Consider the following 24,507-nt stretch of genomic DNA (forward strand, 5'->3'; position numbering starts at 1 on the left):
CTCTAAGAAGGGCAATGACTGCACTTAAACATCAGTCTTTTCTCCTTCTTCAGAAAATGTACTATAACCTGTGTGCTCAGTGTTGTTTTTCAAGGGGATCAGTCTGGATTAAGGTTACTCAGGTGAACTGACTGTTTCTGAGTGTTGCTAAATGAGCAAAGGAGCATATGTGCTCTTAAAAGTTAGGAGTGAGTTGTAAGTTTTGATGGATTTTGCCCTTAGAGAGACCTGGCTTCTCTCCACACATGACAAGTTGATGATGATGAATAATGTTTTGTAAACACTGTCTTGTGTCAAAAGATCTCAGGGGGTGTTAAAGAGGTAATTCCTTGTGACAAGTACAATGTATTAGTGTGTGCGTACACGCTAGTGTATGTATGTTTGCGCTCGTGTTGTATCTGCATGTGTGCATGGGTGAATTGGACTATGTGGAGTATGTGGGCGGTGAAAAACACCTATAGGAAGAGATTGACAAGACTGGATGTGACACCCTCATGACTGTGCTAGATCCTGTTTTGGACAGCGAAGCGCAAACACACACACACACACACACACACACGCGCGCGCGCGCGCACACACACGTACACGCACGCACACACACACGTACACGCACGCACACACACGTACGCGCACACAAACACTCACCATGTGTGTGTGTGGACATCGTAGCGGTACAGGTCATCTGCTAGGCTGTATTTATTGTTAGGCAGGGCTTTGTAACCTCCGTGGATGTAGACAGAGTGAGAGTGTGTGTCATACACACTGCTGTGACCGTAGCCTCCTAGCACTACAGCTCCTCTTGTCTCAGCAACCCGCCAGGAGTTAGAACCTAAAACACACAGATACACGCATATACCAACATACAGACACACACAAATACATGCACACACAGTACAAATATACATATAAGCACACACACACGCACAAGCACAGGAGAGAAGCAGAGGAGAGAGTGTGAGCTTTATTTACAGAAATGTAAATTCTCACACATAAAATCAACACTGCAGCATATGGAACATACATAAGTGATGAAGTGTGTGAGGCAAGTGCACACGCGGGTAGGCGTACGGGCGAGGTGATCCTATGTGTGTGTATGCATGTGTGTGTGTGTGTGTGTGTGTGTGTGAGGGGGATAGCCAGTGAGACAGTAAGGTCAGTGCTCTGACTGAGAGAACGACAGAGCAACACAGCTGAGCCCTCCTCCGCCACGTTCTTGACTTCTCCCTCTGACAGATGGAGGAATGGAGAGAGGGAGAGATGCAAACAGGAGAAGGTCAAACAGCTTCTGTGTAACCACACATCAGCTCTGTCGTCTCCCTGAGCTCAGAGCCACAGCCATTTTTTTTATTGCTTCCTTTTCTTACGACAACCAATTTAATGAAAATTCACAAGTGGGAAATTTGGCTGTTATGATAAATATATGATTATGTGCTACATCTGATTAACGAAAAGGAGATGGTGGTTGTACTGAAAGTAACAGAGAAAGGGGAAGAAATAAGTCAGAGGCAAAACATAAGACAAAGAGCAACTGAGAGAGAGAGAGAGAGAGAGAGAGAGAGAGAGAGAGAGAGAGAGAGAGAGAGAGAGAGAGTTGAGAGTTCACTTTAGAGCTCAGACACATTAATCACTGTCCTCGCCCAGACAGAGTTGTGTAGGTGTCATCTCCCTTTAACGAACACAGAAAGTGTGTGTGTCTTTGTGTGTGTGTGTGTGTGCTCTTTAATGACTAGGGGAAAGCCATGTCATCTCTCTATGTGGTTATGAATGGTCAGTGTGAGGGAGGTAAATGCCATACTGCAGTGCCATCTGCTGGTAAACAAGTGCAACTGTATGCTGAAGTGAGATTTTCAAAATTGTGGTGTGTGTGTGTGTTTGTGTGTGTGTGTGTGTGTGTGTGTGTGTGTGTGTGTGTGTGTGTAAATCTCAGCTAGCTCTCTGGTCCACTGGCCTGTTGGTCAGTTTCCTCCCATGTCCTCCTCATTCAAAGCACCAGTCTGGATGTCTGATCATTCTGTCAATCTACAACTACTCACCTGTTAAGTCCCAACAGGTAAATGGTCAACAAACACCCTAAACTGATTGCAAATATATGTATATATGGACATATTTTTGTATGTATGAATATATATTCTGAACATATGAGTATTAGATTATCAGTCTTGGATTATGAACACTTACGCAGGCTGTACTCCTGTACATAACTGAGGGAGCTATAGATGGGGGAGTGGCCAAACAGGACCAGCATTATGATGTCACCATCAGCCATTGTGACTAGGTGGGAGGTGTGGCCCTCCACAGCATAGATTTGGCCTTGATGTGGCACACTGGGGGTCTTTAGGGTCCAACTCCTGTTCACGGTGTTAAACACCCATAATTCATCTGTCACTGTCCCAGTCCCACCCTCCAGCCTCCCTCCAAACATGTAGAGATCATCCTGCAGAAACCAGACAACAAGAGTGAAGGGTTTGGTCAGAATATGTGAATGTGAATTAAAGAAACAAAGACACTGTGAAAGAACGTGTGTGTGTGTGTGTGCGTGTGTGTGTGCGTGCTTATGCTGGTAATTGGAGTTTAGCTGTTGATCCAGTAGACCTGAAATAGGCCTGATCTTTTGAACTCAGTATAACCATGCAGCATAATACAGCACACACAGCATGAACACATACTTCAGTCTGATGGCAGCAAATCAATACTACAGTATGTTACTGTGACCAACGACCCAATGCTGCAGCACTGTCTAAAATATAGCTAAAAAAAAGCCACCAGCCCATCAGCCACAGTACACATACAGTACCCCACACTTTCAAACATTTTACAACACACACCTTTTAAAAACACAGCGCCACAAAAATAGCCAATACAGTCTTTTCTTATGTGTGAGCATCTGTGAATTGTAGTACCATTCCCAATGAAAAAACACAGAAACATGTTTTTCTGCATGTACTTACATAATAGATTGTTAGTGTACTTTTAAAATGTGAAGGTACAGACGTGATTACATAAATGGGCTGATATGAAAGTATGGTATGTGCAGTGTAAATGTATACATAGGATCCTTTGGGTGCATCAGTACAATAATGATACTGATGATACCCTGATGTAGTGGATTACTGAGGGGAGTACAAACTTACAGGGTTCACACACCATACGCCAAGATGAGGGAACTGAAAGAGTCACTCAAAAGAGAAGGCTAGAAGTGTGGCATTCATGTTTTAAAGAGTGAGATGGAGGTATGAGGTTACTGGGGTTTAACTGGGAGCATGGAAGATGGGAAACAACAGGAGTTACGGATACACACATTCATGGATACACATGTACATACATGCATACACACATAAGCACACAAATAAACAAACATACACACACACACACACACACACACACACACACACGTTCGCTCAAGGACCACTACAAAAAAGTTAAAGTCATGCATACTTTAATTTCATGGATTACAATGAGTGTTTACTCTGAAATTTCAATTTTAAAAAATCCATTCATTAACCAGTTCTTCCAGACTTTGTGAAGGTGCTGAAGCTAAAGCTGCTTAAGTCTTGTGAAGCCTTAAACAGCTAAAAAGCCTCCTCTGTTACCAATAATAGGTAAGGCATTTCAAGTCAAATTAAAGTGTAATGATTTATTGGTCATAACAGCTATTTGCAACACTGTTAAGAATAAATTTTCTGGTTTATTGCTAATAGGTTCATCTCTCACATAAACATATCGGCAATTACTTGGGCCTAAGTAATATTTAGGTCCAAAAAGTATTTGTTCTCCAAATGCTTTCATAAATCCTGTCAGTGCCTTTCCTATCCAGGCAAAATTACTCTCCTTAATAGAGAATCAAACTCAACTCTCAGTAGGAAGGCATGGAATCCAAATCACTAAGAAGCTGAGGCGTCCCCCCATAACAGACAGGTGGGGATGTAGCTCAGTGGTAGAGCGCATGCTTTGCATGTATGAGGTCCCGGGTTCAATCCCCGGCATCTCCAGTGGTGCAACTTATGCATAAAAAGCTATAAGTCAGCTTTACTGAGCAAAAAGTTAGGGCAGGAGTGGTGCAAGCATCATGACTAGCAGGGACATCTATTATTTTTCTATTGATGTAGCTGTGAAATATCTACCAACTTTAAGCAGGTGAGAAACTATACAAAAACTACTTGCTGAGGATATGAAACCTGGAAACATTGAGAGTTACAGAGCAGTTTAGTAGTTTTTCCCACAGTCTTACTTTGTCAAAGGAGGATGTGGATAGGCTTTAAAACCTCATGGACTATGACAAGGTTAAGACTCTATACCCTCTATGTTACCAACCCACCCTGAAAGAAGAACAGCTGAACAGAAGGACAGTTCAACCAAGAAGACTGTGGTGGCATGCTTGAAGAGCAACAAAAGGCAAACAGAGATGTTGTATATTACAGAAGTTGTACATTATTTTTGCCACACCACGTTAACAACAGAACACTTCTTTCCAGCTGTTTGCACTGTACACTTTGACTGCTAGCTCTATTACCTCCCACCTCTAACTGCCTCCATTTGTCTGACAGCAACAAGATGCTGGAGGCATTTTTCTTTTTATAATGAAACTTTGCATTCTCTTTCAAATCCCTGTTTTCTGATGGAATCCAAGTCTCACAATTAACTCCAATCACATGTGCTTACAAACATGTCAGAGAGTGTATCCAAGCAACACACATGATGTAGGAGACCACCCTTCGACTTCCTGAGGTTAATCATGCCACTCTAAAACAGTGCTGAGTAAACAAAGATATTTTAATACTCAGTTTGACAGATACTGAAAGATGCAGCTCAAATTCCTCTGACTTAAAAAAAGACACTGAAATCAAAACATCTTAACATAGTTCATAATGAACTGTCTTCAATTCCTAAGATAAAAAAAAATTACCTATATTTGTTACAATCACATAATGCAGTGCAGATGCAGAAGAACATAATCAGTCCCTTTTCGGTACAGCCGACACGAAACAATGATTATCTGCATGTTTTATGCTACAGGTGTACAGCATAGACTGTTTGCACACTCGTAACATTTACAGTTATAATTATATACTAAACTCACAATCAAAAAATACTTAAAAGAAAAATAAAAAAGCATAAAAGAAACATGGGTACAGCACAAGACTTTGTGCCAGATTATAGATAAAGAGGTCTGAGAGTTGAGAGATTTACGGTCATGGGGTGTGCAGGAAGGAACGTGTCCCTGGCTCGCAGCCTGGTCCATGGTCAGGCAGTGGTATTCAGCGCTGTGGTCGGAACAATCTGGGTCATGGCATCCTTTTTCCCCATCACTCTTTTTTGTGTCTACAGTTGTGTTTGTCTCTGTCTTACACTGAGGTCTGGGTGTCCTTGGATGGCACAAAAAGTATAAGCTGTTGTGCTGAGCAGTTGGTTCGAAGGATAGCGCAGCTGCCTGCTGATGAGAAGAGTCAAGGTTCAACCCTTGGCTAGCTGGGGATCTTTTCAAAAATGTTTTTAAGCCCCATGTTCCTGCTTTAAACGCGAGACTTGATTATCTTCTCGCTTCTACATAACATACACCCCCAGCGCAGGGGATTGTTATGGAAGTAAGAAACCTGCAACATTCCACTGGGTGCAAAAAGGCCACTTACGTTGAAAGGGGTCTTTCCTTTTGGGTACTATGTTTTCTCCCTAAGCAAATTGCTACTGTCTTGAAATAGGCAAATGCACCACAGAAAGCCAGGTTTTTGCATGAGAAGGAGACAACCAGCCCTCTACATAAAAAAAAAAAAAGCAGGGGCGGCCGGGTTGAATTAGCTGACACCAACCATTTGAATCAAGTTTAATCAACAGTAATAATCAGGGTTGCAAGGTCAATGGACTTTACTCAGTATTCTAAAGAGAAACTTGAGCTTAAACCTGGTTTCAAGCCACGGACAATATACCTGCTGGGTAAATGCAATGAGTACTACACTTCACAAACCTTCCATTGTTTCCACTCCCCAAGACTCATTGCAAACAAGAACTGTCAAGTTATAGGTCGTGAGATATGATAGAGAGAATGCTGTGATCTCTAAGACTTGAGAGGATGGGAAGGCGATGTTGAGCATCCTAGACATTTTGTCCTCTCCTTGAACACAGTGTTTATGTGAGAGCAGAGCCACAAGTACCACTCCAAAAACTTGCTTTAAAACCACAGATAAACTCTAGATATTTTCTGCGTCAGGCAAACATGACAACTACCATGTGTAAGAAACAAACAAAAAAAAACAACCATACTAATGCACAACCAAAACAACACACATCTCCCTGGCCATGTGGTACTAATACGCATGTTTCTTTCGTAAAATATGAACTCCATAGATATAACCAGCTAATCTCATGAAGGAGACAACCACGGCTGTCGGTTTACACCTTGCATATAAGATCACGAAAAGTCCTCAACGTGTGCAAGTGGTCGTCGGCCACAGAAACAACACGTCAACCTCCCCAGTTTGACATGAAGAAGAGCTTCTTAAGTATACACAATCAACTTGCCAACCTCTCTTACCCTCAAGCGTATTCTTTCTTGTTGTGAATGGAACGACAAGCCACTTTGAGGCTGTCTGATGAGCAGAGCCTTCAAACAAATACACATACTCTTGCAGCCCTCCTGTATTCATACGCAGAAGCTGAACGTAGAAGCAGACGTCGGCATGGGGGCTGTGGTGATCCCAGGTCAAGTCTGGGTCGTTTCATGAATTTCGTGAATGTTTCTGTCCTCTTTGGCATATGACACTTCTGAGCCAGTGTCAATTTGGATATACCTGACAGTGGTTTGAAGTCAGTAGATAGTGTCAAAAAAGCTTTTCCCTGACCGGGAATCGAACCCGGGCCGCGGCGGTGAGAGCGCCGAATCCTAACCACTAGACCACCAGGGACATACAATGCTTGCTCAGCACCAGACATATGGCTGTCAGGAGAAGTCTGGTTATTTTTAGGGCTGTGGGTAGGTCTAGTGTCTATGCTCCCCCCCCCCTACATTTAGAAACAAAGGCTTCCTAAGGATCATTAATTTTTTCTTTTTAACTCTCTTTATATGAACAAAAACACTTTCAAATGAACTCAGTCACAGAAAGAGGCCTTGTGCTCCCCTAGCCCACTTCAAACGAATTTCTAAAAAAGAATGCCTCTGAATTGCTCAAAGTGAACTAAAATTATAGTTTGTGAAAGCATTCCTGAATAATACGCCAAATTATGGCATATTTATATTGGATTTGCAATTGTCTGGGTCCCCAACATAAAAGCAGACATACACATGTACATGCATGCACACATATATGCAGCCAGCATGAGAAAAAAGTGTTTACAGATTGAACTTCCACTGAACGACTACATCATTTGGCTTGGTCAACAATTTCAACAGGAAAGTCTGACTGGCAGCTGCCTCTTTTAATCCAATATCACTTATGCGTGATGAATCGCTGGATTTTTGCTCTGCCACTGTAATTTATTACAGTTTTCTTTTTTTCACCACAAGGAGAGGGGAAAGAAATGAAGACACTTCACTGATCGAGACGAATGAGTGTGAGGTCAAAGATCAAGCAAGGGGCAAAACACCTGCTGGTTTGCCTGACAGCTATATCAGTTACTACATTAGGCTGAACTAAAAATAAGTCCTGAAAACCAGCTGCCACAGCAAACTTGGGCTAGGGTCTTTTCCATTACCAGTTTCTGTAAATACGATGATGAAACCATTAGCAAGTGAAATGCAGAAGCTATACAGTCCTAGCTACCCATAGATGTCAAAGAGCATTAGATAAAAATCCTTATGTGGAACCTACACTGGCAAGAATGTTATTTCAGGAGTTTCATGGATATATTTAGAGTCACTTCAGCTCTTATCTTACTCTGATACAGGGTTGTTTTGTCTGAGGACACATGTTCCAAAATCACTTAAAAAGTATATTAATGTTCTGTAATTGATTTGAAATTAAATTTATGTATACAGCCATCTGGGAATGACAATATATGCTAACTTGAAAGTTAACACTGTCTTAGCATAAATCTCCATTGCTCCAGTTTCATTATGGATACAACTAACTATTCAAAACACTAAATGAGTTGAAAGTGTAAATTAAGTGTGAGGGTGCTTGATTGATCAAATCCTTGCCAATGCATTTAAATGTTCCCTTTGTGCACTTTCCTGAGGAATAACTAAAGGCATTTGCACACAGATATCACACATGTGCATTTTCAGTGGGAAAAGCAGCATGTGAAGGTATACACTGTGGGATTTTGGGTTGTCCCAGACGAAAGATGACAAAATGTGGCGATAGCTTTGGTCGTGGCTCCAAAACGGTGGTCCTGCTTTCACCGTGAGTGAGGTCCAAAGATGGCCGCCGTCACGGTCTTGCAACCAAAGATAGCCTGGGACAAAATTCTGACAGTGTCAGAAATTTAGGATGACCATCTCACATTTTGACTGCTGCTACAACCTACGTCTACTAAACTACCAACTACTAACGCTACATCTGCTAATGCTGATGACGTTTTATTCTTGTATATTGACTTGCGTCATAGCCTACAATTCATTAGGTGTTATCATCATACCGTCTACATACATCAAACTTGATGTCGTACCCAAGTTTACCTCGCACAGTGTGGCCTGCAATAAACGTATAAGACTGCTGAAATCTCACAGTCTGTAGGTGCTTTAAAAGATAAGGAAAGGAAGATTGTAAGTGTACAGTGTATAATCCAAATATTTGAAATTCATATTTGAGACAGATCTGTTAGAACGTTGCACTTTGATGAAAGGGTGAGTGGGACAGGTAATGTGCCCATCAGACCCCCCAGGCAGATGGCTTTGATCTCCCAAAACATATCCCAGCCTTTCTCATTAAAACAACTACACGATTTTGCACAGAAATGAAGGCACAAAACTTAAATTTTATTGTAATACTCTCACTGGTGCTGTCAGCTATGTTAAGATATACTGAGTCATGCATTAGGTCCAGTCAGGCCAACAGCCAGCCACTAGAGGAGACATAGTTCTGCTTCATCAAACCAGAATAACAACAGGCTTTGGATGAAGCCTGGATGATTTGGATGATTCAAGATGCAAAGCAAAGTTTGTTTATTTCCTGTGTAACAGTCCATTTGTGATGTACATGCAGATAACTTAAAAGAGTATGCTTACCTGGTAGAGAGCCAGAGAGTGACCGTAACGCTGAACAGGGCCACTGCTCACTGGAACCACTTCCCACGTGTTGCTTTCCATGTTATAACTGCAGGAGAGAGGAGGACATTGAGAGTTATCTGGGTCTAATAACATCAGTAATTATGACCAAGCGCCAAGGAATAAACACTCCAAAAGCCACATGAGGTATATTGATATAGCCTAGTGATACCTGTAATAAGCATTAACCAATATCAGAGATAGAGTTTTAGGTCCACTGCATAAAATGAACATATGTAACAAGACCATTTCCTTAGCATATGTACGCATCCCCAAGCACACATCCATGGAGAACCTGAAGTTTTGTCCTTACTTCAGAACCATCTGAAAGGAGCTGAGGTTGAAGCTGTAGCCACCAATGACCCACATGAGGTTGCCTTGGACCACGGCCTTGTGAGAAGCCCGACTCAGAGACTGTCCACTCGGCTTCACGTTGGGAAGGAACCAGTAGGTTTCTGTGGTGGGAACTGCCAAAGAACAGTCTGGACCTGTAGAAAGAGGGAGGGTGAAGGAGAGAGAGAGAGAGACAGAGAGGAGAGATGTTTGTCTGAGAAACAAAATGAGTTTAGTAAATAACAGCAGAGAACATAAGGCGACTCAGAAGACAAAGCATCGAAAACAAAGGTAGAGTGCTCCAGAGAGTCCCCTGATGGGAGATGAGATATAGAGATGCTCTGTGAGATACATGTAGATGAGAATTTTGATACCTTTTGTGTTTGGCTGTACTGTGGATTCTCTGGCAAAAGAAAGCACTAACTCTGTAGACAACATCTGTGACAACACTTTGCAGCTCACTGGGGTACTAGGCTGAGATATGGCGTAATGTGTGGAGGCTTCTTCTTATGACGCCTACCATTCAACATTCAGAGCCAAAATCAGTGACTGGAATAATGTTATAGCTACAAAGCAGCATCTGTTGCTCTGTGTTACATCTTACCTCTAAACCATCTGCATTCAATTTGAAGGTGATTAATATTTTTAAAAGTGATATTTCAGGTTTGCTAAGTGTGTGAGCGATCACAACAAAAATAACACAGTTTCAGAGTTTATGCCATCAAATGGCATGAATCTATCTCTCTCAAAAAATAACACCATTTGCATCAAGTGTTAATCACAAATCGGATTTAATTTACAGTTTCCCTTAATGTGAGGGTTCTTTCCCAGAAGGGCACTCAGTGTCAAACAACACGTTTTGCTGCAAAGTGAATTAAGTCACTGAAAATGTCAGATATATGGTAAAAAAAACAAATATGGCCAGAATCACAGTCTCACAGCTCATTGGATGAATTGCTTTTTGCACTAGTCTCTTCAAATGGCCCAATAAATAGCTGATATCGTCTTCAGAATGACATGCAACCTTGAAGGCATGAAATCCTTATTCATCAATTGTTTTATGGATTTCTCGTTAGCACAGTAATCACGATAATGGGAAATAAATATGACATCATTGTAAGGTCGAGGGTATTCACATTCTTCACTGTGACACTTGTGGGAAATTTCTTTCGCCAACTGAAAACACTCGTACCATAGATTTCACTTCATTTCTGCGGTAGTGTACCAAAACACCCGAACCCTACATCAGATCCAGAGTAATGCAGATGCAGATGCTAAGAGATACCTTTTGCTCTTGCCATATTCCTCTTTCTCCTCTTTATTTATCCGTCTTCATAAATTCCTCTCATGCAATAACGGACTAAGCAATAACTGACCAGATTTGTAATTCACAACTACTGTGTGTGCAATACGAAGCCTCTCACGCAGGAATATTTGTTATCATCTGGCACCAAATGATTGAATTTAATTTAACAAACCAGTTTTTCACATGATCTTTGTGTTACCCATATTGTCTTTGTTGTTCTACAACAAAAGTACTCAACACCTGCGTTTGGTGTGAAAGTACTGGTAAATAATGCACTGTTACTGCTTTGCTCCTTTAGACTCTAGTTTGTGTCACAAATTGCCCTAACAAATGACAAAACACAGTAAGAGCTAAGCAATCGAGCAGACATACACAGGAACATAGAATGTGGAAAGAACCTCGTTAATCAACAGAGCAACACTGCCGTCTGGTGGGGATAAGAAGGAAACAGCCTCCTTGTTCACTCAGAGGGAACAGTTAGCTCAGGGATCAGACTGTGGCAAAGCTATTTAGAATCTAATTGAGCTTCCCTCTGTTCTTCTTGTCATTTATCTGTCAAAAAAGGAAAGACTGGGTATTACAAAGACACAACCCATTGTGGGATGTCACCAGACACGGTCAGAGGTCGGAGGTTAGAGAAGATGACCCTGTCTAACTAAATCAGTTCAGCAGAAAATCCCATTAGGAAAATGATCTCATAATCAGATATTCACATCATTATGTTATTAAATTGAGAGCAAGGCCTAATAACACCTCATTAAAACCTTTCTGGTCTGTCTCATCCCTCTGACACAAGGAGCCCATTTCAGTTAATTAATTCAGCACTCACATAAAGTCATTACTTTCAGAAAGGAAGAAAGAGAAAAACGGTATTCTTTGGCCTTCGTACTCTGATAACTAAACTGAACTAGATTCAAGTCACTAGGTCACAACAAAACAATGCCTCTCAGGCTTTTTATGTGTAGTAATGAGTTTCAAAATGTATTTCTTCAAAGCTACACCAAAGCATAACGGTAATGGAATACAAAGAAATTTTCACTATTCTCTTCTTTGGCAACAATCATTCAATCAGTGTCTTTCAGTTCCAGTCCAGATTCAGTGAACAACAATTCTCTAAGCCATCACTTAAACATCATGATATAACAACACATCCCAAATTAGTTTGATGAGGAGTGATTGTTGCGGGCTACATGCAAAATGTACTGCCCAGTAGTTCCTCAAAACTAGCTCTGAAAAAACATTTTTTGTACCATCCACTAAAGCATTATGCACCACACATTGAGGACCACTAGGTGGCAGACATAACACATGTAATTGTTTGTTTAGTGTTAACTGAGTAGAGTTTATCTATTTAAGGTGTATTTGCTAGCAATGATGATGTGTTATATGCTTTGAACCTGAATGTGTAAGGTCTACCGTCGACACCCTCAAATATACACCATTATCAGAAACTACAGATGTGTATTTTTGTCAGAGACTAGCAAACCTAGCACAGTAAAGTGAGTGGAGTGAAGAAAAACATCAGAATATGGTCAGGGGAATACTGATGAAACCTCACCTTCCCAGCTGTCATTACAGACACAGAGTTTCTCTCCTGTCAGGTCGCAGTAGCCGTGATCAGGACTTCCACAGTCATTCTTACAATATGGAATATCACACGCTTCGCCTTTCCAATACTTCTCACACTCACAGAACACACTACTAAGCACTGAGTTAGCAACACTGCACCTGCCATGTCCTGAACAGTTACTGGGGCAGGAGTTTATCCTGAGAGAGAGAGAGACAGACAGAGAGAGAGAGAGAGAGAGACAGACAGAGAGAGAGAGAGAGAGAAAGAAAGATGCAAAATAAGAAAGACTATATTAAAACATCCTGAGAAACACATGGATGTCTACTGAGAAAGAGAAAGGCAGAAGAGAAGAAAAGTAAAAACAACGCATTGGCAAAGAGTGAGAGAAAGACAGAGGGAAAGAAGGAGAGGATATGAACTAACTGGGGTAAAGAGGTTTAGATGTGTAAAATAATCTTAACAGAGCTCTTGAATAATGTGTTTTGTGATGTACACACGAGTAGAAGATGGTGAATCCTGTGAGGTTGTATGCAGCATCGCTGAAAAAGTGCAGCAGAGCATAACCAGAGGTGGTCACTACCTCTGGAATCGTCTCATTTCCTCCAGTTTCCGGAACAATAAGACCACTGCAAAGAAGAACACAAACAACATTAATCAGCGTGCAAAGAATCACACACACGCGCACACACACACACACACACACACACACACGTGCGCACACACACATTCATTTCCACTTGCTTACATGTCTCTGGATCTGAAACTGGGTACACTATATACTTACATAAATATTTGCTGTGTACAACACATTTATGGTTACACACACTCCTGATCTTATGCTCTGCTATTTACAAAGTGAATTATGGTGTGATTTAAAAAAGGACGCAGGCAGTGTGCATAAATGGCCATAAGCATAAATGGTCAAACTGTATGCGTTAAATCTGATTCACAAACACACAGTTTACATTCATGATACGCATTATATTTCCTCTTCTCTCTTACAGATGTCTGCAACATTATCATGGCAAACAGTACTGAATTCTGGCATTGCAAACAAGGAAAAAGAGTAAAGAGTGCATCTAAACTGTATTTTTTCACTAAATGCAGAATGACATCTAGTTTTTTTAAAGGAACATTGAATTGTATAGTTTTAATTTACTATAGGTTAAATAAATGTATGTATGCAATTTTGGACACAGATTCTGTGTTCGATTGTTCTGACTGGCTGTCTGGTGATTGCTGTTGCTACAGAAACACAGCATCCTGATATGCTGACGCTTCACTCAGCATGAGAGCAAAACGTCTTTTTTTCTCTCTCTCTCTCTCTCTCTCTCTATCTCTCTCTCACTGGGGCCAATCTTTTGAGGAAAGTAACCTTGACTGTGCCTCACATGCTTTTAACACAGGAGAGGAGAGGAGAGGAGAGGAGAGGAAAGAAGAGAAGAGAAGAGAAGAGAAGAGAAGAGAAGAGAAGAGAAGAGAAGAGAAGAGAAGAGAAGAGAAGAGAAGAGAAGAGAAGAGAAGAGAAGAGAAGAGAAGAGAAGAGAAGAGAAATTCAGTTTCATCTATTCAGCACATTTGGCAGGCCAACCTATGCACACTACCAATCCTACAGAGAGACACAAAGGCCTAGACAGCACACCCCCTACTCCAGTGTGGAGTGTGTCTCTCCAGGAGAGAGAAATACTGAGGACTCGTTTACAAAGCCCTGAGGAGAGGATAAGACAACACTTTAGATCACTCCCCTCCCCAAGAAAAAGAGAGGAAAGAGAGTAGAGAAAAAACGGAAAGTCAGCAGTCCTCTGTGGCAAGGATCCTTTGTTTACTGGGCCGTCTGTCTCTCTGTACCTTTGGCTACTGAGGTTCACACAGCTGCTGATTCTTGAAAACGTTGTGTGATGTGACATAAAAAAGTTTCACAGACGTATGCAATTTTATTTTCCTCTAAAACCAAAAAGCAAATGCTTGAAGCAGTCCCATAACTCACAGATCAGTGGAAAGCTGTTTCAGACAAAACTACACTAATGAGTTTTATAAAAGCAGGAATGATGAAACAAAGATGAATTTTCAACAGCGTGTCCAATGTGAGACTGTAATACGAGTGGCGTTCAGGTCATGCATAATAGCATGCAATATCAGAGTTGCTCTTATCTTAAAACACTGATACCCACCTAAATACTGCTACCAACGGTGCATAGATGGAGTCCCCATCAAAGACGTACATATGGTCCCAGCTACACTCAGTGGCAAAATGGATAAACCTCAATCTGAGAATGGTGTTTGGGCTGAAAAACAGAGAACATTATCAAGTTACTGAAAATGAAACTGCTGTACCCATATGAGAACATAGAGGGATTGGTCTTAACTATGGGCAAAATTTTATGATGATCTGTATTTCTGGGCTAATGTAAAAAAAAAAAAAAAAAAAAAAAGAAATCCATTACAGGCATCCATATTCTCCATTTACAAGCAATTTAATTTGTAACATGTTAAGCTTTAGACAGGGAGAGGAGAGAGATTAGTCAGAGAGGGTCTCAGAGAGAAAGAGAGAAATCACAGGATGAGCCTCGGACATACAAAAGAATTATGGGATTATATGCCGATGTAGGTTAATTTCCATTAGTGAAATAAAGCAGGAAAGACATCAGAAAGACAAACTAGCTTTCACAGATTACAGTCTCAGTCATTAGGAAGAAGTCTCTTCAAACTGCTGAGGTACTAAGAATAGACAGAGCTAAACTCACTAGCTCTCAATGAGCCAGGTGCATTTCGTCTTGTGCTTGTAGTTGACTGGTCCATCTGTTAGGGATCCGGAAGGATCTGTCAACCTGCCGAAGGAACAACAGAGAGAAAGGGACTGGTTGAAAGAGAAATGAGATAAACAATGAATGCATTTTCAAAAACACCCGAAAGGAAACCTCTCAACTTGGCTAGGAAATGTCTGATTCAACTGACTGAAGTGCTCACATTTATAGTTCTATATCTGCAGTCTGTGATTGTCTTGGGTGTTAATGTGTGTTCTCTGCTACCTTTCACAGATCAATTTCATCTCAGAGATCGATAAAGCATTTCTCATATCAGTCCACCCATCTCTGTCTGAAACCAGGATGGGTTTTCCGTGAATGTGAACTAGAAGGATGGGAATAAATGCCACACTCTACAAAAATAAATGATCTGTAATAGAGCGAATGAAAAAGCTGAATTCAACATTCAAAATCAGTCATCACTCACAAAATCACTCACTAACCACGTATACAAGCATCACATGACAAGCAGAGCAGGTCTGAAAGACAAAAGTATTATTCATAGAGATCCGCTTGAAGGAAGTTCAATTTTATTTTTTCCAATGAAAATATGTGTTTCAAGATCACTTCCAATGCTGTTAATCTATTTCATATTTCATAAATTAAAAGTGAGAATGAAAGTGAGCATAATGCATGCACTGCAGCTTTCTACGACTGCTTACACGCTAAAATTAAAAATAACACACAGTTAGTGAAACCTGACAAGCAAGGAGCAAATCCCCAGCCCGGATCTGCACAACTATAAGCACATTCCCAGCCTCACACTTTTTGCAAAACACTACGCACACTTCTCTACATTAGACACAGAAATCTAACATGATGTCACTTCTTTGCAATTTCAAGGCACTGGCTTTCAAAATACCACACCAATGAACCAGCTGATCAAACACGGCCGTCAGGTGAACAGACACTTAGGTGCTTCATTGTAAACTCACCAGTCAGGTGTAAGCACTATAAGAAGGCAACAGGTGAGTTTACGTGTCTTCAGCAAAAATGGAAGGCAACATTGCAGGAAGAGGAAGAGGAAGAGGAAGAGGGAGAGTGGGCATGAGAGGGGGAGCCCGTGGAGGAAGAGGGGCAGGGAGAGGAAGAGGAAGAGGGAGAGTGGGCATGAGAGGGGGAGCCCGCTGAGGAAGAGGGGCAGGGAGAGGAAGAGGCAGAGGTAGACCTGGGGGAGGATGTGGACAAAGAAGTCGAGGACCAAATTTATCAGATGAGATTCGAGCAACATTGGTTGACCATGTTGTAAACCATGGGTTGACATTGAGAGGCCAGAGAGGACACAACCTGTGATGTGAACGAAGTGCTATGGCCAGATCCAGCTAGGCGAAGAGATGATGTTTAGGGGTTGTTGTTTTTTTTGTTTCGTTTTGTTTTGTTTTTCAATTCATGCTTTCTTTTTTGTCTCCACAATTGTTTTTGCTGTGTTTATGGTATGTTCTATATTCTATTTAGAATATGTTCTGTTCTGATTTTAAGTGCAAAATGCAACCTTTGGAAATGCATGGATGTATTGACTGATTTGCTGACAAATAAATATTTTCATCAGTGCGCAGTGCTGGTCTTATGTGTTGTGTTTGGTCAATATATTCATGTACTTCAGTCTAACAATATCTCTGAAAAAAAAACAAACCCAGACTATATCATTAGAAATTTAGAAATGTTAAATGTGTTTTAGACAGCAGTGTGTAACTGGTTCAAACAGAGTCAGATCGCATGAACTTTGCGTGTGCCATACAGGGACAAAGTTGGGTTTATAAATTATTGTATAGTTTATAAATTATTGTATAGTTTTGAATGAGGTGTTTCATTTTGCAAAAGATCTGAGGTTTTCTGCTACTTGTGTGTGTGGTTGTGTGAATTGTGTGTAATGTTTTGACAAAATGAGCCCTGTTTTCAAAATCGTGCTTAAGCAATCGTAAAAAAAACCTGTAATAGAAGACCTGCAAAATTTCAGAACACAGCCGAAATGAGAAGCTTCATAACTGCAGTGCGAAATTATGCTCCACCGCACCGAGGGTTGTGTATGTATGAATCTTAGAATCCTCTAGATAACTCACTGCTTTGATCTGAGCAGTGACTGTCACTGGCCAAGCCCTTGCATTTACTAAAATGGATCTTTTTTAAAAAATGCTTAAAAAAATGTAATGATATAGCAAATAGTAGCTCATAGCTACTGTGTTAGTGCAGACTCAATCTTAAGTTCAGATCCTTTCAGATCAATCCTACTTGTCAAGTTAAATAGCATGCAGATGGAGAAAACAATCAATGTGGAGGGCATGCAGATTCTGTCAACCATTAAAGTGAGGAGCATATACCCAGTATATACATACATACATATACATACCTATACATACATATACATAGTGAGGACTTGGTAAAGGTAACCCTTTGTACTCTGTAATCTAGGAAACTGTATTTATATAGACTAACACATAGATGGTCTACCGGCCCAGATTGTTCACGCTTAATCCAACCATTTTTAACATTGCATAATGGCCAAACCAGGTGAAATTTGTCGTTACTAACACCACACACCACTAGCTAAAGATGGTTAAAAAAAGGTATTTAAGGCTAGACGACTGAATGCTACGTTCAACAGTTCACCGTCCATATGAAAGTAGCGTATGAAATTATGCAGCAAATAAATGAACCGCGCTAAAAAGCAAAAAGTCCATTCAATCTCTTTCAATCAAATCTGACCGTGACAGAGCTGAACTCTCAGTCCGATCAGAATTACAGAGGGACAGAACGTGACTGCCTGTGAGATTATTCGGTCAACAGATTGCAGAAAAATCCCGCAGATCTGATGAGACCTGTGGCATTAGTGTGGGAACGGCAGCACGTGAGCGCCCACACTCTCTCTCAATCCTGCCATCTCCCAGACAGACATGCAGATCAAAGCTTTTAATCCTGCCGATCACAACAGAAACATCCATCTCTATGTTTGCGGGGTTAGGGACAAGTCACCAGCATGGTATTATAGTGTCTAGTGCAGCTCAGAGGAGACTGACGTGAAGTAAGAGGTCAATCTGTTCCACAACCATGTTAATCACAATAAACATCTCAAGGAGAAAAAAAAAAAAGCAGTTCATCAAGTCAGCGTTGAAAATCCATTTAATAGTGAAAACTCAGCGTATAATCACTACCTTCACTGAAGCTCGCCCCCCAGCAATAAAAGCCCAAATGAGAACCTTGAGTCTGGGCAATGTGAAATACATTAGTGACCTGAAGTTGCAAGCACACAGAGTATGAAATAGCAGATCAAACAATATTGCCACAGACAATCTGGAATTTTCTGAGCACTTCAACTCTGAGTCAAGTTCTAGTTTAACAACACCTGCAGCTGAGAAAGCCTAAAAATTTTAGCAAAACGAGTTTAGGCTGGTACCAGTGTTGACATAGAAGTAGCAAGTTAACAACAGACAGTCAAGGTGAAGAAATAGTATACTAAAGTAAAAGACTGTACAACTCTCTGCTCTCTCTACAACAACTGAGGTAACAATACACACACAAAGGTAACAATACACATATGAATGGTGAAGAAGAAAAAAAGACAGTTTTTTATTTTGCTCTTCATTTTAAATTGCCCCAAGCACCAATCCAGGAGGTAAGGGAGAGAATAGGCTAGTTACTAATGTGAAATATTTATCTATACTGTGTAAATTATTGATCATTTTCTGTTCTCTGGTGTCCGATAGAGATGATGAGTTTCAGAGTACAGGAAGAAAAGAAAGAGTATAAAAGATATTGGGTTTTTTGATCATTGTTGTTGCTTGATTGATTTGTGTGTAATTTATCTCAAATAATTGTTCTTATCTCTTTTAAAACTTTGGACAAGGATCCAATTAAATGGATAAATTTCACTGATAAACACTGATAAAAAAAATAATGATCAAAGACAGGAAATAATGCAGAGAACACACAAGTATGTACAAATTAAACTGTAGCGGTAAACATTATTAATATGAATTCTAGTCTCATCATTTTAGTAAGGATGACCTAGTCCAGCAAAACACAAAGCAGCCTGGTAGAATGATTAGAAGAGATAAGGAAACAATGCAAGCCCTCTGACAATTTGTCTGATGGATTTGTTCTAACTATAATTAGACCATAGCTATACACTGTGAGATACTGTGCAGTGCATTTGTTCTTACTACAGTTAGAACAAGGTTGTCAGCAAAGTTAATTTAGCTACAACACAAATTCCGTGAGGATAGCTGGTTGACAGTAATTCTGCTCAGGTTGATGATGGATGGATATTGTGTGTCCCTAGTCAGGACAAGGTAGGCTACAAGTCTTTTGAGTCTACAAGATCAATGATGGAACAATGAGGTCCTTTGGGTGCCCTGTTTATTAAAGGGAAAGTTCAAGGTAAGTCTTTGGTGACTAGGTCTGGAACCAAATGAGCAACCAAACACGATAATCGATAATAATCCCAAATCCAATAATCGATTGATAATCCCAGAGGTAGTAAAGGAGGTGGGAGGCAGGACATGGGGGATTAGATTGGATATGCTTGATATGATTAACTAGTTGTGCGCGATTACCAGTGATGTGTGGAAGGGCAACATCAACAATCATTACAGAGCTTTTTCTATTCTCTTGGATAGCATGCGGGTTTTTTTAAAGCTAAACTGAGGCCACAAGTACTCTGTTAGGTAAGGGCTTACCTAGCTATGCAAAGACATGCATGAAGTAGAGCAGAGTTTTACTTGTGTCACATTAACCCTACACTTAAAACAACGCACAACATGCAGTAAGGCAATTAAAGAAAACAAAGAGAGAGAAGAGGGAGGGTATACAGGGAAGATGGGAGAGACAGTGAGGTGGTTGGTCAAGGATGAGAGGACCGAAAAAGAAAGGAAACATGGCACTAGTTGTTTTCTGTCTTCATCCCCAGAGCAGCCTCTCTATCCTGCCCTTCGACCTGCCATAAACTTCTGTCTTCATCTCTTCCATCTTTTTTTCTGCATTCTTACGGTTTCTCTCTGACCCATTTCTGCCCAGCATGGCAGAGAAATGGATGGTCTTCCCCAAAGGGCTTTCCTCTCTGTCTTTCTCTTCTCCTGAATGAAGACAGATCCCCAGCACATTCCAAAATGAAACACTATCCCACATATTTAAATTAGCTGATTTGTAAAATCACTTTGTTATTTATAATTACACTGTCTCATGTAAGAGTCCTTTGCTACAGAGGACATGTCCTTAGTGGATGCGTCCTACAAACGAGCCTGTTCTACTGATAGATTATGCAAAATAGGATGATCTACGAAAGAGCTGTGGCTACGTCACAGAAAGTTCCCAGGTTGGATCTCACAAGATGTGTATGTCAGGGGGAAATCAAGAGCATATAAACACAACTTTACAGTTAACCATCTAAAACTTGGAAACTGTTCTTATTAACATCATAAAGTTATGCAATTTAATAAGGTTACATATTACTTACACCAGCACACATGCTTAGCCTCTGGTCTAGAAATTTTTGTGAATTACACTAATGTGTAGGACTGGGTATTAGCACAGATGCCCTCATTGTATTCCACTCCAATATCGAATCAATAGGAATGAGATATGAAATATTATATAGCAGCTTTCCGTATTTGGAGAGATGTTTAAAAAGTTCTAAAGGGAACACAAACTTACAAATGTGGAGTCACTGGAACCAAATTGTGAAAACCACAATAGAAAAGGCCAAAGGCCTGTATACCAAAATCTTTTTATTTGAGGAATAGATTTGGTATAGTTCCCTAAAAACAAAACCAACCTGTCTCTTTCAAAGCACAAAAAGACTTCTGACCGAAAAGGATAGCTGAAAATAATTTACAATTTACAATTTAGTTATTTGGCAGACGCTTTTTACCAAAGCGACTTACAATCAGTGCATCAGTCAGAGTCAGATTTCTAATACCTTGTGAGCAGAGATCACAATAAGACCAAGCGTAAAATTGCCCCTTCGTATTGCGCCCCTGGAATACTTTGACAAACGCAGATACAAGACAAAGGTTATTTTTTATTTTTTTTTTTTAGGAAAGGGAGGTTAGGCATTGGGGGACAGGTGGGTTCTAAAGAGGTGGGTTTTCAGTTTCCTGCGGAAGATGGTAAGAGATTCCGCAGTCTTGACTGCATGGGGGAGGTCATTCCACCACCTCGGGGTAATGGCGGAGAAGAGGCGTGGTCAGGAGGAGCGGCTGCCGGGTTCCCGAAGTGAGGGGACCGTCAGTTGTCCAGACGTCATAGAGCGGAGGGTCCTAATTGGGGTGTATGGAGTTATAAGAGCCTGAAGGTATGATGGGGCAGAGCCTCTAGTGGCCTGGTAGGCCAGCACCAGTGTCTTGAACTGGATGCGGGCTGCTACCGGAAGCCAGTGGAGTGCAGTAAGCACTCCACTGAAGTCGCCCCGCAAATAAGCGGGAAATCGACCAAATGGGTTTCGGAATTCAGACCAACCAGCCTAGTATTTTATCTTAGACCTGTCTGCTCCTTCATGTAGCCTATTTTCAAGTTATTCAATTTGACAGGCTTGATCAATTTAAATGTAATTAAATGTTGAAATGTAGGTTATTATATGGTTATTTACTGTAAAACATATGTCCAGTGGTTGTTCTGTATGGCCAGAATTCTGGAATATTAATGGCCATATTGGCCGTCAAAAGAAACAAAAAACTCCATTGTCAACTGTGGTATGTGTGTAATATATAGGTTTTCCTCTATGCGTTCACAGGTCGTTGAACGTTAAAAGTCAGACGAGAGAGCAACAGAGCCCGTATATTTAATTCTCTGGCTATGTTTAACCATTGCGGAAATGAACCTAGAAAATGCATATTAGCCCAAAAGATCGATCCATGAATTTTACAGATCGTTATTGAATCACAGGAATTTTAAAAAACGATTAATCGATTAAACGATATTTTTGCACACCCCTACTAATGTGTAATATTAATGTTATGAATAAGAGTAAAGGATATACTCGTTCTGTCTTTCAAAGTCTCTCAAAAGAAGGTCTCATTTCTCCGACAAATTTCAAAGGAACAGCATTTAGGATGTAAGTGACCAACCAAAGCAGCCTTCAAAGGATGTCACCCCTTAATCAACTCTCAGAAACTGATGCACACAATCGACATGATCAACACAGTCATGCAACACTTTCAAACTAAGAAACTCCTCCATTCCTGTTAAAGCACATAATCTGCAGCTCTTCTCTCTTTTCCTCTCTCACACACACACACACACACACACACACAGAGGACCGCTGTAACAAACAAAGCTTCTGTAACTCAGTAACGGTTCAGTTAGCTGCCTGATCTCGATGATCTCATCTTTGGGGGACACTGCAGTGACCATAACAACAGTCAAAACCTTCCCCGTTCCACGTCATATCACCACATAGAATACGGTTGGAATTGAGGCCAACACCACTGCCGCAGTGCGCGTGTGTATTTTTTGTGTATGTATGGTTTCACATTGAAACACCGGTTGAAGATGAAGATGGGAGAAATGACAGCTGGAGGGAGCTCAGAGGAACAAGAGTGACCTCCTCATACATCCCCCTTCACTCCTTGAGACACTGTCCTTTATTAAAAATAAAAAATGACAGAGCAGAGAGGGGCCAGTAAGAGAAGAGATTGATGTTTGTAGGTCACCGACTCACAGTCACGGCTCGTGGATTTTAAACTATCCAGTCATTCATCTCCAGAAACTGGTCCCACACCTCCCACAGTTTTCATCCTGGATCCTCAATAAGGTCACAGGAAAGTTAATAGAATCTAAAATGCCCATTCTTCTCATGATCCTCCACTATGTAAAGGCAAACAAGAGGGCAGAGAATGTGAGAGAGATGAAAGATGAAGCCTGAGATAAATGGAAATGGTCAATATTTTATTTCAAAGACCAGCTGAAATAGCTGCTGGTTGCTACAATGTAATGAGCCACAGGCTGTCAGGCTTAGGTGTACTGGCTTTGCAGGGGCTCAAAGACCACTCTGTGTACAACAAAAAATATACCCCTGTCTCAAACTTTTAATCTTAGTCCTTGGAGTTAGTCCTTGGAAAGGACGTTTGAAAATCACTGTCTGGGATGTAGTGTCCTCCAGATTCATCACAAACTGATAAGGTTGAGTCAGTGGGCATGTTCACAGAAAGCTGAAAAATGATCTTAGGATCTGATGCCATGAGAATCTGATCAGCAAAAATACAAAGCCATATCCCGATCTCATCAATCTGCCACTACATACACATGTACATGCAAACAAACACAGGCACGAGCAAACTCAGGCATATACACACAAAAACATGTACACGGACATCATCCTTTCCAGATTCTCTCCTACACAGTGCACTTTTCAAATAGTCTGCACCATTCCGTAAATAACAAAGTCATTATCCACCAAACAAATCTGTCTGACTCTACAGCAGTGTTTCCAGACTCTCAATCAACGTAATCTTCTCCTTGCCCTCTATCCTCCATGAAAATATGAACGGAACGGTTGACCAGAAAATGGTTGATCAGCATTTCCCACTCATAATTTTTGGGGATGAAATCTAATGGAGGAAAAATACAAGGAAAGGAAACTTCTTGGGTCTAGATTATCCATCCTAATCAAGGATCTTGTAAACTAACGCTCTAAGGCAAGTGAGGCACTGTATCATCCGTGCACCTAGATATGAATGTCTCTGCCACGGTGAGGAAATCCAACCAGATTTAGAACACAAGGGCAGGGGGTCCTCAGACCAAAGACTCAGCTCCTATGTGTGGATCCATTCTAAGAGATACTAATAGTACTGAGAGATATCGCATTCTCAAAAGGCAAAGGACAAGGAGGAAAAAAACACATACAGACTGATTTTTGAAATCAGCGTCTATGTTTGCGTTTTGTTTTGCCATTTCTGTTGTAGGTGTTGTCTAAAAAAAGAATGCTTGCATAGTGTTCAGAAGATGATCTCAAAATTCTGTCTAGTGTTAATACAGAGAGCAGTCAACTGAGCCCACTCCAACAAATTGTTCTTATACATGCTTTAGGAGTAAAATCAAAGATTTAGGAGAGAGAGAGAGAGAGAGAGAGAGAGAGAGAGATGCCTTATCATGCCATCAGCACAGTGTGTAGTTAACATACACACACTTACACACATTCACACAGAGAGAGAGAGAGAGAGAGAGAGAGAGAGAGGGGTGGTGGCAGGGAGGTATACCTCTTTCATAAATTACAGCTTTCTCCAATGTGAAGAACATGCTGAGAGAGAGAGAGAGAGAGAGAGAGAGAACCCATTCGTTCAAATCAATCTTTGTCTTCTCTCAGCAC

At 40.8% G+C, this 24,507-nt stretch overlaps 1 protein-coding gene and 2 non-coding genes across 3 annotated transcripts in view; 1 reads left to right on the plus strand and 2 right to left on the minus strand.

Annotated features, from left to right (window-relative positions):
- The window catches only part of atrnl1a (attractin-like 1a), a 194,035-nt gene that overhangs the window by 164,216 nt on the left and 5,312 nt on the right, over positions 1-24,507 (minus strand). The window contains exons 2-9 of the mRNA XM_030772321.1: positions 15,150-15,233; positions 14,577-14,690; positions 12,903-13,031; positions 12,394-12,602; positions 9,510-9,684; positions 9,158-9,245; positions 2,179-2,434; positions 646-829 (exon numbers count right to left, since the gene is read on the minus strand). Coding sequence (XP_030628181.1) covers positions 646-829; positions 2,179-2,434; positions 9,158-9,245; positions 9,510-9,684; positions 12,394-12,602; positions 12,903-13,031; positions 14,577-14,690; positions 15,150-15,233 — 1,239 coding nt within the window. The remainder of the gene's footprint in view (positions 1-645; positions 830-2,178; positions 2,435-9,157; positions 9,246-9,509; positions 9,685-12,393; positions 12,603-12,902; positions 13,032-14,576; positions 14,691-15,149; positions 15,234-24,507) is intronic.
- Positions 3,918-3,989, plus strand: trnaa-ugc (transfer RNA alanine (anticodon UGC)). The gene has a single exon. It is a non-coding gene; the product is annotated as a tRNA-Ala (tRNA).
- On the minus strand, positions 6,825-6,896 carry trnae-cuc (transfer RNA glutamic acid (anticodon CUC)). Its single transcript has one exon. It is a non-coding gene; the product is annotated as a tRNA-Glu (tRNA).

The sequence above is a fragment of the Chanos chanos genome, chromosome 4, assembly GCF_902362185.1.
Source record: "Chanos chanos chromosome 4, fChaCha1.1, whole genome shotgun sequence".
NCBI lineage: Eukaryota > Metazoa > Chordata > Actinopteri > Gonorynchiformes > Chanidae > Chanos > Chanos chanos.